The sequence below is a fragment of the Podarcis erhardii genome, assembly GCF_964252035.2.
Source record: "Podarcis erhardii genome assembly, chromosome: 2".
Lineage (NCBI taxonomy): Eukaryota > Metazoa > Chordata > Lepidosauria > Squamata > Lacertidae > Podarcis > Podarcis erhardii.
In genome coordinates, this window is record NC_138498.1 from 53,336,897 (window position 1) to 53,352,291 (window position 15,395).

The 15,395-nt window shown below is 43.7% G+C and overlaps 1 protein-coding gene across 2 annotated transcripts in view; it reads left to right on the top strand.

The window, feature by feature from the left end:
• NSG2 (neuronal vesicle trafficking associated 2) overlaps positions 1-15,395 on the top strand; it is a 53,552-nt gene that overhangs the window by 23,221 nt on the left and 14,936 nt on the right. For both annotated transcript variants that reach the window (XM_081852192.1, XM_081852193.1), the window contains exon 3: positions 5,781-5,900. In XM_081852192.1, coding sequence (XP_081708318.1) covers positions 5,781-5,900 — 120 coding nt within the window. The remainder of the gene's footprint in view (positions 1-5,780; positions 5,901-15,395) is intronic.

Here is a 15,395-nt window from a genome sequence, read left to right on the forward strand (position 1 = left end):
ACCGTATACAGTGAATCTGGGTTGTGGAATGGATCTGGCTGGCAAGCGGCATCCTGAGTGACCCTGGTGGGCAGGGCACCTGACATTACAGTATAGTGGTTATCAGTCATCTGATGTCAGATAACACACTGTCAGAAGACCCTTTTCAACACTCGTTTGAATTCAGAAAAAGATGCTGATTTTTCAATTTGATAAAAATGTGACTTCTTGATGCAAAGCAAGTATTAATCTCCATAGCTACTTCTTGACATTTCTCACACTTAACATAATATATGATGTCAGCCTGGCAGGCCAAATGACCCATGAGCTAGAGGTCCACACCAGTGTGCTAAATGGTAGAAAGTGTGCAAATGGTAATGAAACATTTGGGGGGGTGTCAAGGCATAACTCCTCCTTATGAATGCATTTGATGAAGCAGACTCTTTGCCACACACATTTATGCAGTTCAGTTTCTGCTGTAATTAGGCAGTTTCTTCATGCAGGAAATTGAAGCATTAATTAAAGGCCCTGAGTTCAACGACAGTCTATAAAACAAAAGTTCATCTAAACATGTTCAAATGCACCCCCCTCGCTGTTCAACAATCTACACACGTGGTCTGCCATTCCAAGTCAAAGGCAAGCTTTCAAGCTGCCAACTCCTTCTTGAGAAATTATCCGCTGGCTATATGCTCTCTAAACATACAGCAGTACCTCCTGGTACAGACGCTTCAGGTTACAGACTCCGCTAACCCAGAAATAGTACCTCGGGTTAAGAACTTTGCTTCAGGATAAGAACATAAATCGTGCAGTGGCAGTGGGAGGCCCCATTAGCTAAAGTGGTACCTCAGGTTAAGAACAGTTTCAGGTTTAGAACGGACCTCCTGAACGAATTAGGTTCTTAACACGAGGTACCACTGTACTTGCAATGTGTGCAAAATTCAGTCCCAGTGTGACGCATTCCCAGGTAAGTGTGCATAGGAGCCTTAGTACATCTTGTATCTCCTTGATTTCCAAAGTACATTAATAGATGCTTGATGTCCTTGAGTATGGGAGGGAAGTCCTCCTGTATCGATTCCAATAGGTCATCTACAAACCAGATATAAATTAAACAAGGGAATAAAAGATTTAAAGGGAGACTAAGGAATTAAACCTGGAAAGAAGTCAGACACTACAGAGGGAAAATGGATGCTCTGGCAGAGCTTCTGCAGTGCATTTTATGATGAGATAGTGGGAAATGTGCATCCACACGCTGCAGAGCTGCAAGGGCCTGGGTGATATGCCTGATTGGTTTATAAATAGAACACAGATGCATTTTCTGAAGAACATTACTTAGCAGGTGCTAATGGGACACTTCTATAATTAATGGTCCAGGCTGCACAAAGGGCATGGAGAAAACAAATGGAACGCTGCCTAAGGGCCCAGCTATGAACAGAAGACACTGCAGCAAGGAACAAAGCATGAGAGAGGGATGTGAACACTGCTTGGTGCCTTTACGGCTGGCATAACCAGCAGGCAAGACTGCAGAGCTCAGAGATCTTAATGGTATTTCAAAAGATCTATATTTTGGCCATCTGTGGTTTTTTGTTGGGGAGTTTTTGGGTGTATATTCTGCACAAATAATCTCCACATGCAACGAGCCGTGTGAAATTCTCTCGTTTTGTCAAATCGTTCTTAATAAAGGATAAAGCTCCTCTCATGCTACGCTACCTGTCAAACCACAGAGTGTGGTGGTGCTCTCAACAAGGTATTCCCTACTGATGTTAAAAGCAAGACAGGGTTGTTCCTTCAAATATTTGGATCCTCCGCCATTTTGTTTGTTAGCAAATGGCAACATGCCAGTTACGTTTCTGTAGCAGTATTTTAGGGCCTGTGGTTCATATGGAAGACACTTAACTATGTTACAGCTGGTTTCAAGTATACGGCTGTCTGATCTACAGTACTACTGGGAACAGCTTCATGTAAGCTAGGGGAAATGAAGTCGAAAGCATGTCCGCAACACATATAAGGCAACCTGTGTATTCAGGGTCAATCTGATGCATGCTGGAGTCAGGATTATCATGCTCATTCAGAATGCTAAAGTCAAAGGCCAGGGGTTGACTAGACAAATCAGGCAGTACTGGATAGTTACTACTAAAGTGATGCAAGTTGTCAGGATCCACATGAGTACCTGCTCAGTATATGAAGGCTTAGAGTCTGTGATGGATTGGTGGTGATAGAGGTTTTTCTTAATGGCAGACTCCCTTTGTGAAGAAGAGGTCCCTTTTAAATGAATGTCTGTAGGCTGCCACCAGACAGGACAAACATCCAGCCCCAGCCTCTGGTTTGTCTAACTGCTTGGGGGACTTTCTGCTCCCCTACCTCCAGCCCAGCTCTTGGAGGAAAAAATATGCTTTGGATTTGCTCTCCCAAAGGACACAGAACTTAATAAAACATCCTCCAGACTCTGGGACATTTCTTAAAATGTTCTTTTTTTTAACTTCTAAAAAAGTTTCTTAAAAAAATAACAGCAAAGCAGTGGATCAGTCCTGCTTTGTGTCAATGCAAGGCAGAAATCAGGCTGTGAACAGGGTGAGATTCTGACTGGATACCAGGGAAACTAAGGCAATACAGTCATGTTGTTGTTGTTTAGTCGTTTAGTTGTGTCCGACTCTTCGTTACCCCATGGACCAGAGCACGCCAGGCACTCTTGTCTTCCGCTGCCTCCCGCAGTTTGGTCAAACTCATGTTCGTAGCTTTGAGAACACTGTCCAACCATCTCGAATACAGTCATACCTCGGGTTAAAGTCACTTCAGGTTGAGCATTTTCAGGTTGCGCGCTGCGGTGACCCGGAAGTAATGGAATGGGTTACTTCTGTGTTTCACTGCCTGCGCATGCGCAGACGCTCAAAATGACATCACGCGCATGCGCAGAAGCAGCGAATCGTGACCCGCAGATGCGGGTTGCATTCTGCTCAGGATGTGAATGGAGCTCCGGAACGGATCTCGTTTGCATCCAGAGGTACCACTGTACAAAGTAGGGAAGGGCTCAGGCTTTGCTCAGGAAACACAGAACTCCCATGTTGCTTCAGCAAGGACAAAATTGAGACTCAGCCCTAAATAGTAGCAGCCCTATATAGTAGCCACAACAGCAGCAGCTGCTGTATCCTGATTGTTAGCCCCCCCCATTGGAAGATGCTGCTTTGCTTAAAGGCGCAGTAGTCTCCTAGTATGGCGGACCCTCTGGTCTCACTGTGTCTTCAGTGAAGTTCTCTGCATCTACGAATGGCAGTGTCACAGTTTCTCGTGATGTTGCAGTGCTTCTAGGGCTGGCTCTGCATGGCTTTCTGCTTTTGGTTCAGAGTCCCCAGCTCCATCACCCAAAGAGGAATCTGACTCCTGGCCCCTGACAAAACCAACAGATTAATGTACAAACCTTTGCTTGATGCTTTTTACATGCCTTCTGACATCTGATCTGGATGCTGCCATTAGAGCAGAAGGAGTGAGATCCTTTCTGCAAATAACCGCTCTGCTCAGAGGTGTGCCCACTTGCTGCCAGAACAAGTTCAAAGTGTTACTGTTAGCATTTCATGGATCAAAACAGAACGGGGCTTACATCTGAGTAGCCAGGCATAGGATTACACTGCCAATTAAAAAAAAGATAACTTCAGAGTGGCAGGAGGGAGACTAGTTACAAAGGGGGAGGGCAAGGGGAGAATTATTGATTGATGATTTTTAATTATAAGCCACCTTTCATCAAAGAATCACAGGGCAAATTACAAAATATGACAGAGAGGAGATTGCTGTCAGTTCATCCTACTTAAATCTCTCAGCATACTTCTCTCTCTCCCTCTCCCTCTCCCACTCGCTATCTCTCTCTTGGCAAGGTGAAACATTGAAAATGACTTCCTTGTTGATAAGTCCTAGTGGTTCACTCCTTATCAGTGCTCACTCTAAGAGCTCCTTTTTCAGAAAAACGAAAAGGATCAGCAGTCACTCCTGTGAGTTCTTAGTTGTAGGTGAGAAGGGTGGGCTACTGACGATAAGAGCTTTTCCGGCTCGTGGGTTTTAAAATGATTCAAGTGTTTGGAACAAGGTGAAAGCAAGTAGCCAGCCATGCTGCTGAGGGAGGTTCTTATGAACAACACCATGTAAATCTAGAACACAAATCCTGGATGGAAAATCTAAATACCTGCTTAGTTATTCACACAGTAGTGTTCACTCCTGGAAAAAAACAACAACAGAAAAAAAGACTTTCTTCTCTCAAATATATTTAATTTTATTTTCCCTTTCAGCTAAAAATGGGCTCCCAAGGTGACCCACTGAAATTAAAATGCAATACAAAACACAATGAAGACCTGGGAAGCATGTTTGTATTGTATAAGTGAACCAAAATGACCAGCATTAAGGCTGGCTGCTCTTCGGGGTGGGGAGTCAAGGAATATGGCAGACAGGATACAAATTAGTTTTAAACAAGAGCAGAGGAAGAAGGATCTATATCAAGGATGGGGAAGCTTTTTGAAACTGAGGACCACATTCCCTTCTGGACAACCTTTCAAAAGTCACATGCCAGTGATAGGCAGGGCTAGAGGCAAAGCGAGATGACCGAAACATGCAAATTTGCCTTTGAACATTAAGCTAGTTTTGCCACACTTTCATATACCCATCTCTATCTTTCATCTAGACAAGCAAGTTCAGTTACATGTTCCAACCAGGCAAAAATACTTAGGTATGAAGCAGGGAAGGCTGTTGCCTGTGGAGAGGAGGTGCAGCCTCAGAAGAATTCTGAGGGCCATAAAGAAAGGTATGGAGGGCCGCACCTGCTCCCCAAGCCTGCGGTTCCCCACCTCTGGTCTATATGGAGCCTTAAGGTTTAAAATGGAAGATCTCTGTTCTCTGACATCTTTCATCTATGAATTTCTGAACCTCTGGTCTCTATGGAGGCAGGAAAAACACAGTGCAAAGAGGAAAGGATTTGGTTTAGTTGCACAACATGTATGGAGGGGAAGAAGGGGACTCAGCAAAGAGGCCGCCATCTCCATCAGTAGCTCCTTGTAACGTTTGATTCCAACCTTAATTAGACTGCAAATTTTCAGCACTGTTCTGGATTCAGATTGCTGAAATATCCACAGAGGGCAGAGCAGCAAATGAAAAATATACAATAGGATGCAGTTTGTTAGGAAGACAAAGCTGGAGATGACAGATTATTACTACATTTGCACCCCACCTTTTTTTCAGAAGAGCAGAAGGTGGCATAGATGATTCTCCCCTCTTCACTTTGTCTTCATAACAACCTTGTGAGGTTGGATGCACTGAGATACAGTAATTGTTCCATGGTCACCCAGTGAGCTCCAGGGAGATACGTTTTTGAGAGCAGGTAGATGGAAAGAGTCAGTTAGAATGATGCTTGTTAGCATTGCCAAGTGGTTGCAAGGCTAGCGCCACAATCTGGGTCACAAGTAACTTGAACAGCATCAAGAGTGTGGAGCGCCCAGGTCTTCCATGCCCCAAATTGCCCTGGCATGCTGTTTCTGCATAGTTATCTGGGAGAGAGAAGAAGCAGGCTTCTGTTGAGCCCTAAGCAGATCCTACCACATGTAGGATGCTCATGCACTTAAAACAAACATTCCATCTTTCAGAGTTGTGAGGTTTTAATGATGCACTTAGTTGACCTCCTCCTCCTTGCTTTTTAGAAATAAAAATTATGTTGATTGCAGTATACATGAGGTTATCTGAGGAGAGGGTTTGTGGGAAAGTAAAATTTCTGCCAACAAAACCGTGCTTGCTTTGTTCTGAAAGCTTAAGATGTCAACATTTGCTCCTAGGTGATTGTGAAAACGAGAACAGAATATCAGCCAGACCAGAAGAACAAAGGAAAACTCAGAGTGCCCAAAATTGCTGAATTCACAGTCAGTTTCACTGATGGTGTAACAGAAAGATTAAAGGTAAGAAATGCTACTTGCTAACTGGCTATATTCAGTGCTAATTACCATGGAATAATTAATAGACGACAGCTGCCTTGATTCTGGTTTTAAAATAGCACAACTTGGTCCCATACATAGTCCATTATTTTGGGGTCATGGGATTAGAATTCTCAACGTGATTTTGTTCTTTGGATTTATTTTTATTTTCTTACATTTATATCCCACTTTACTTCCATTGTGGAACCCAAGGTAGTGTACATGGAGGGTTCTCAGGTCGCCACTCTTCCAGGCACCAGCCAGACCTGCTCTTCTTTAGCTTCAGCTTCAAGTTATCAACCTTCAGCCCCTACTCCAAGACCTAGGCAGGGACTACAGCTGCACAAAAGCAGCTGTGGGGTGGGGAGGAGATTGGATCAGTCATGACATGGGTGAAAGGGGTTCAGCCCACCCCCCCCCCCATACTGTGGTCCCAGCTGCTAGCTCCCTTCAGCTGCTGCTAGTCACAGAAGGGGGGAAATATGAGCACAAAAATGTATTATGTGCGGCAAGGGAGAGGAGAATTGACCCTTCTCCCCCTGTACTGCAACCCTGATCCAGATCACCCCTCCCTTTGGCTGCTTTTTGAAGACCAAACTGACATTGGAAGCAAGCAAGGATCTTGTGGCACATTAAAGACTAGCACATTCGTGATGACATAAGCCTTTGTGGACCACAACTCGCGTTAACAGATACATTGCAAGATCCAGTCCCAGAACTCAAACATAACATGACGTGTGGCCCTCAGTGCTGGTCCAAGGTGTTTAATTTTGCAGCCCTTCCCAAACATGGAAAGCGAAAGGTACTTGGCTTTCACAATGCACTTCCAGAATTAATTTTTTTCGTGAAAGAGCCAGACATTAGCTCTAATGTCGATCTTACAGGTACTTTTCAGAGCAGGTGGGTGAGTGATCCAGTGAGGAAACTGTGTGTGAAGGTCGGGGTGGGCCTTTTAAAATGGCCAGGGAGCAAAACCAATTGAAGCCTGCAGGCTCAGTTGGTCCTGCCCCCTGAGGAGCGCCTGTCCCAGAAGCTGCCTGCCATTGGCCAATTTGGCAGGTGGGATCAATTCTCCTGATTGGCAAAGAAGCCTGTTTTAGACCCCTGCCAACCAAGAGAAGCCTCTGCACAACCCTCCTCTGCTGGGCCAGTGTTTGGGGTAGCCAGTGGCCAGCCTGCAATGCTGTTTGTAGCTTTAAAGAGGTAAGCAGACTTCTCTGACTTCCTCTATGCCAGTGATGGCCAAACTCGGCCCTCCAGCTGTTTTGGGAATACATTTCCAATCACCCCTGACCACTGGTCCTGTTAGCTAGGGATGATGGGAGCTGTAATCCCCAAACAGCTGGAGGGCCGAGTTTAGCCATCACTGCTCTATGCTATGCCATAATCAAAACTGTAAAGCTGTGCCAGAGCAAGGAAGGTTCCCCAATTATCCTGGTGTTGCTGCAGATGATGTCATAATTCCTGCTCTGGAAAAAAACACCCTGGAATTGCCCTTCCCTGCATTCCTCCTCCCTTGCACTGCTGCAGAGATCAATGAAGCATCAGATTGACTACAGAAAGGAGTTCCCCCTTTGCTTTTTTATGAGTGCAGTGGTAGAATCAACTCTTTCCCCTCCTCAACCTGACAGTTTCATTTCCAAGCCTTTTCCTTTCTCCATAGTCCATATGATTTCTATTCCATGCCTCTCAGTGTCACTTATTAATCGCCCATCATAGCAACTGCCAGCAGATAAGGTTGTAAGCTTCTCCTGCCTGTTTTTCATAAGGCTCACATGCACCATATTAACTTTGCGGTATTATTTCCTGACCAAAATGAGCTGAGATAATAGATTATATTTTATTGCCTTCTGTACTTCTCCTGTACTGAATCCAGTGCATATTTTAGGCAAGTTATTAAATATACCTCCCTCTGGTTATGTGCATATCTATTATCTAGAGCTGATGAAATCATCTTGCATTTGTGTTTTTGTAGCGGGAAGGAAAAGAGTAAAATGCTTAAGTTTTATTAACTCAGCTTTTGGCGATGGGTAGATAGATATAGTCGTAGAGACATTACAAATGTGATCATCATATTTTCTGTTGCTGGGTGGATGCTCTCTCAATGGCCCTCCAGTGAGCAATGTACTAGAAATTTCATTTCCACCTTCCTGTAATATTACAGTAAAATATGAAACGCTTATACATACACAGAGGCCATGCCTTCATCTTCTCTAAATTGGAGTATGATTTGGCTCTATAGATATTTTCTAGGCCAAATGAGTCATCATCCCATTGACTGGAATAGGAGTGACAATAATCCAAGCTGTCTAGAGAGATCCCTGAGTGAAGAGAGGGGGGGGGGAAGAGATTTTTCTCTTAAAGTTCACAATGATGTGATTTTGAATTTGATTAGGGGTGCAATTGCGGACATATTTTACTGAGAAACACCCCCCCACCCCATGCTCAATGAGACTTACAAGTAGGAGTGTATGGAATTGCATCCTTAGTTATGCTTACGCGCAGCTCTAAATCATTTCCGGCTCTTGTAAGATAATCCTGAAATACTGTGTCAGTAGAAGATAAAAAAGGAAGGGACTTGCTTCTGGCTTTTCCCGCCATGGCATTGCCAAGTGAGCAATGCCACTTCAGGGGATCAGTGATGCAGGAATACTGCAAAGTCTGCCTCTTCTCTGTTACCATGAAGGGAAAGGAGCAGCTGACATTGCTTCACCTCTTCCTGATGAGCTGTTGAAGCCTTTCCCCCTCCCTCTCTTGAGAAAATGGTTGCCAGGGTTCTCTGCACTCTGCAAAATACTCTGCACCAAGAAAAGCTGCATTCAAGCCTGTCTGAAATATGCAAATCAAGACAAATGTTCAAATTTGCTTATTTTGCATAATGTGCTGCGGTGTTGTTATCAGGGTGGAAGGGCAGGAACTCTGGAGGGTATTTATGCTCCCCTGACTCCTGGAGTTCTTTTTCAAGCTCCCTGTGCCTCTGGGCCTTCAGAAATTTCAGCTGGTGGTATGTATGCATTGTCAAGCATATCTCTGCTTTCAGAAGCATGCCGTTTTTCAAAAAACCCAAACCTGAGGCTTTGCACTCACTATTACAGGGTGTGCTTCATGTGCACATTTCATGGCATAGACACTCCCTTAACCATTGCCTTCAAACAGCCTGACATACAAGAATGGCTATATCTTTTATTTAGAAAACTCTAACCTTCGGAAAAGTGAAGACAGGAACCCCAAGTAAAGCTCCCACAGCAATAATGTGTGAACCCAAAGTCTCTGAGAGCCTTTCATGGCTAAGAACGGCAGTTGTAGAAGAGGAAGTAGGTTTTCTGCCTTCCCAAGATGCAAATTGGCACCTTCGTTATATCTCAGTCTGTTGGCTCTGCTGGAAGAAGAGCTTGAGGAAGCTAGGGAGGCAAAGCGAGAGGGTGTTTGCTTTCCATTTTGTTTTCTTCCAAATGTTTTGTGTCCAGCTTTTAAAATTTGTTTAAAATAAGAATAAAAACACACTTATTTGTATTAAGAACATAGCAGCTTTTAAAACCAACATAAACTGATTGTCCAGAAAGAGAGAATTCCATAGCTGTGGTGCTACCACTGAGAAGGCCCTGCCACTGGTCTCTCCCCTCCTTGAATCTCTGCTAAAGATGGGCCAGAGAAAAGGGCCTGTGACCCTAATCTTAAGATTGGCTGGTTCACAGGGGCAAAGCTGGTCCTTAAGCTAACCTGACCCCAGGCTATTCAGGCCTCTAATTGTTAAAACTTAAGACTAACATTCACACTGACCCTGGAAACAAACTGATAACCAATGTAATTAGTGCAAGATTGATGTCATGTGCTTCAACTGCCTTTCCCCCACCAGCATTCTGGAGGCCCCCTTTTATACCACTGTCTTTAAAGGCAGCCCTGCAATGGTCCAGTCTGGATGTACATGGGCAGAACAAAGCATTATAAGAAGCATGAGACTGCTGCTGAAACTGGCAGCTCTGTGTCAAATTCTTTCCTCCCTGCTCCACAGCACCTAGTGCAACTTGCCTTGATGTCCTTATGCCATGTGCTTTCTTGTCTCCACATCATTGGCTGCCCCTACAGGGGGCAAGGAAATAAGCAGCGTCATCCCGCAAGGACATGGGCTAAATTGCAGTAGAAATTACAAAGAGGGAGAGGAGAGAGAGCAGCCAAGGGCTTTTTTCAGTAGCATCCCTCTCCCACCCCTGACTCCTGTTCCAGGACTAGAAAGATAAAATGGCAAGAAGGAAGTTTTGCTTTTCCTGGGAGGGTTGCTTCACCCTTGCAGGAAATTTCAGAACTCTATGTGCTTGGTAGGTAGCTCTGAAGATGACCTCTATTCTGTGCCCAGTGGTGATCATTTATTGAACAAGCTAATGAATGATTAGACATCCTTTTATCTCGAAGAGGCTGGAGTTTTCCATAGAAGGGAAGCTTACGCAACTGCATCTGTCATCCATCTAGGATAGCACTGATATGATCTCTTTAATTGTGGTAGCATCTGACAGGAGCTGTTGTCCCTAGGCAACTGCTGCTCGCTCACTCTTCCTCTTGCTGAAATCTTGTGTAATTTCTGCTGCTTGTCACTTTTGAAATATGATACTATATTTTTCTTGTAGCTCAGCTCAATTACAGAGCATCCCGGAACTTTGACCAATTACTCTGCAACTGCATGACTCATCTTGTACATACATTATGACAAACATCATTGCTACTCTGCGTAGGTGGAGTACAAGAAAATGATGTTAAAATGACATTAAGGCCCAGCCACCAATGCCCCAAAGTAATTTCTTTCATTGCTGAGTTTGCCCTGCAGAAAGGCATGTCAAAATGTTCTTAATTTAGAATTCTTTACTTCTGCGCTGCAAGAATGCGTTTGAAAAGGTCGTCTAGAACAGAGATGGGGAAGTGAATAAAGAGAAGTTTTTCTCCCTCTCTCATAATACTAAAACCCAGGGCCATCCAATGAATCTGAATGTTGGACATGTATCATTTCATCTGTCCTGAATCTCCCTTCTTCACGCAGAATATCGTTAAACGAATTCACTCCTGTAAGATGGCTGTCAACTTGGATGGCTTTAAAAGATGGTTAGAAAATTCATGGAAGACAAAGAACATACCTATGAGGGCTATGTTCTACCTGCACTGTCAGAGAGATAATGCTTCTGAATTCCAGTTGCTGGGAATCGCAAGTAGGGAGAGTGCTGTCGTGTTCAGAGTTTGCTTGTATGTTTCCCATAGACATCTGGTTGATTACTGTGATGCTGGATGAATGAGCCTTTCAGGGTTCTTAGTATGTTGGTCTCCAAATCCCATCAGCCTTACCCACATGGCCAATGGTCAGGGTGCTCAGAATTGTAGTCCAGCACCATCTAGAAGGCCATAGCTTCGCCATCCCTGCTGAACAAGGTTTTTGTTCTTCAAAAATGTTCTACTTTACAAGGAACCCATTGAACAAGCCAGGCTGAACACACAGTGAACATACATTGAATACTCTGCAGTTGTCCATCTTACTTGAATCGCTTTGGAGTTACTTGGTTTGGTTTGGGGTGCTTGAAGGTGTTTTGAGTCTTCTGAAAGTTTCCTATGGTTCCCTGACAAACACTCCAGGATTTACACAGAAGCCACCAGAAGCTTTTGATTCCCTTTGCATTCCAGGGGGTTGGACAAGATGACCCTCAGGGTCCCTTCCAACTCTAAAATTCTATGCTTCTATGAGCCAAACACATAGGCAATTTAGTTGTGCTGTTAAGCATCACCGTTACTAATCACTGAATCCTGCCAGAGCTGTTCTGTTAACCTTGCTCTGCCCAGCTCCATGGTTTCTTGAATCATTTGAGGTGACGGCCTGCAGATTCCAGCCTTCACAGTACCTATACTGGCCTTTTCCTCTTCTGGATCTTTCTTTCATAGAAGCCAAATAGTCAGTCAGTCCTCTGAACTTGATGTAAACGAAAGCCACAGTCTTGGGACAGATGGCAGCAATGGACTGAGACAGAATCTGGGGACACAGAAAGCTCTCTTGCCTTGAATCAGACCACCGGTGCATATATCTCATATTTGTCCACACTGACTAGCAAGCAGGGTTCTCTCCCAGCTCTAGCTGGAGATGCCAGAGACTGAAATTGCATGCAGAGCAGGTGCTCCATCACTGAGGGGTTAAAAAGCCCTTCCCTCTTTAGTGTTTGCTGTTCTGACTGGAGAGAAACAGAAATAGAAATAGCCTCGTATGAGTGAATTTTCTAGAGTCTTTTGCTTAAACCAGGTTTCAAGGGGTGTCCTGAGAAGCATAATAATAAGCAGGCATCTCTCACTTTCATTCTGGTGTATGTTTCTGCCCTCCCATCTCATTTGTTAGGATGTTGAACAATGCCGGTACTCCATTCAGGCATCCTTCAAGGGCGAACAAAATGGATGAGTCAATTATATAAGGAAAATACCCCTGAAGTGCAGGCTTGTGAGTTTTCAATCTGTCTATTCAGTGCAACTCATTTAAACAAATAGTTACAGGCTCAGGCAACAACCGGTTCACGGTAGGAAAATAAGTTGACGCCATGACAACTATCAGGCCTCGTGCCCAATGTATTTGAGGCACAGAGATACTGCTGAAAAACCCTGTTGCTTCCGGAAGAGGGCATAATCAAATGAGCATAGACTGTCCCCTCTCACTTAAGTGAATTGCCAAGCACAGTTGGGTCACTTAAGCACAGGGGTTGTGTAATGTGTTCAGTTTTTCAAAAATTATTTTAGGAAAGTTAGGAGCAAAGGGAAGGGGGGTGAATGGCACAGAAAGGGCAGTGAGGTTACTGAACAGTAAAAAGACCCTGATCCAGTAATACTTTTCGTGTTCTTTTTACTTCCTCATCCAACACATTTGTGGGTGACATTTGTTGTCACAAGGTGTGAGCCACTGGCTTTAAAAGGGGACTAGAGATGATGGATAGATCAGCCAATGGCTACCAGTCAGGATAACTAAATATAAATTATTCATGTTTAGAGGCAATAATCCACTGACTACCCATTGCTGGTAGCTATGGCCTTCATGCCCTACCTATGGAGTTCCCAGGAGCATCTGGGTGGCCACTGTGGGAAATGGAATACTGGCTTTGATGAGTCACATTCCGTGTACCTATTTTTTAGCAAAGCAATGCTCCTAATATAACACGTTATTGTATGTTATTTTCACTAGTAAATATGCTTTTGTACGCATTGCTTGGTTGGCGAACTGCACAACAATATTTGGAGAAGTGCAAATTTTGCAGGATGGTTGCACGTTAGTTTGTGTAATGCTTCGGAAAGTACAAATTAGGTAGATTCACCTTTAAAAGTGAGGTGAATCGAATTTCTGCCCCATCCATAAAGCGGAGGCTGTTGCCACAGTTTCATGGCTTGGACTGGATGGCCTTCAGATGCCTTCCATGCACCTATAATAATGTGTTCAGTAGAAGGGAAATCAGTGTACCATCTGTGAATTCAGCTTTTTAAAAAGTTCTGCTTCATGACCTACGATGATATACACAGAGCAAAGTGCATTTGATTACATCAGCTTTTTCAAAACAAACAAACAAATCTAAAACATACTTCAGAGTACTGCCTTTGATTTCATTTCAAGTGAAAAGATCACTGGCTTTGGGATGGAGGAATGATTCCTCTGCATTTTTGATCTGTGTACAAGTTTCAGGCTTTTCTAGGGCTCTTGATATCGAGGCCCCACTTCTGAGGGATGTCGTACTAAATGTCAGAGGCACATGAACAACTGAAATGTTAAAATGTGATCTGAGGACAAAAACCCCTCAACCTCGGAAAATTCATCTTGGATTCGTATAGTTGCTTCGTTGCTCCAAATAGTGACGTGGCAGGAAGAAGCAATCCATGTTTGGGTAATTTTATAATCTGTGCAATGTGTATAACATATATAATGAAAGCCGGGTGTAGAGTAATGGAAGAGTCAAGTCAAACATTTGTAAATTAGCAGTCATTCATTTTTGTGTTCCTGTTTTAGCTGATTCAGTGCTGTGAAGTCGCACTCCCAACTGTGTTCCAAATGGATCTTTTGATTTCATAGCTGCACTTTATTATTTTATTGGTGTCATATTTATTCTCATCCTACCTCGGCTGATTTGTCTTGTAATGCACACAATGAACTTGTGTTATCAATTGCACATACACACAAACAACCTGCAGATTCACCCTTGTTGCAAATATGAACCCCTTTCATGGCCAATGGTCAGAGTTGATGGAAGTTGTAGTCTAGCAACAGCTAGAGGGCCACAGTTTCCCCACCCCTGGTGTAAGGTTTCTGAGGCATTCATGGGCAATGCCCCTATTCTCAATACTTGCTACCACACTTGTGGACCCCCCCCCCCCAAATCTGTGCAGCTGATCTGTGCTGAGGCAAAAGTTCAGTCTTCAAATTGAGCATGCTCTGCTCAGGCCTCCTACTTGTGAGAGTTGTGAACTGTATGTTTGAGAGCTCCCCTGTTTGATTTTTGCGCAACATGTGAGGAAGGAGGCACTGGTCTTTGAAAGTTTATGCCATGATTAATGTGTTGGTCTTTAGAAGGTGCCACGAGACACTTTGCTATAGGTCACCCTTGCTGATTGGATTGTGTTGACTGCTGATTATTTCCCCTTCATTTTATTACTATTATTTTGCAGCAGCAAAAGCTTAAAATGGACTCCTTTCAGTAATTAAATCTGAGATTCTGGGAGATTGAACAGTAATGCACCAGCCGCCAGATGTTGCAACTCATGAGCTTCCCTCGTGGCCACAGAGGATTCTAACTTCCCTAGACGTATCTTTGCTGAGCTGTAGTCACTGTTGCATCTAAAAAGGCTCCTTGCAGCTCTGAGGCTTCTGTTAATGCAAAATCCCAGATGTAGCCAGGGTGGCAAAGTGCCACATTGCACAAGCTGATGGGAAGTTATGAGATGTCACTAATGAAAGGTCAGCAGCAGGATGATATGCCCCTATGCAGTAATCCCATTAATTGAATCACCTGCTCAAATTAGTGATTTGAAAGGCAAGTCAGCTCCAATTTTTCTCAACACGCTCCCCCCCTTCCTAATGATCCACTTTTTTTTTTAAAAAAAAAAAAAGATAAAGCTTTTCTGCACCTGGGCATTAATTGGGAACACTGGCAGGAAATTCTTAGCAGGAAAAACAACAGATGCTTTTGCAGATCCCAAAGACCAGAAACCGTGAATTTAAGGAGAAACTGCATTGTTCACATATTGAGTTCAAACTACTCATCCGCTTGTGCTAAATCTAAAGGATATGTAATATTCTTGTCAGCTACATGCATTGTAGACCCTTTCCAGAGCCACAACAGTGGTCTTGGAGGAAAGCAGCTGTAATAATGACAACAAAAGACTCTCTGATATTATCTCCTACTAACAGTTATTAATGTTTCTCCTGTTAATTGTTACTAACACTGCCACAGACATGACTGTGAGTAGCAGAAATAACCCTTTGAT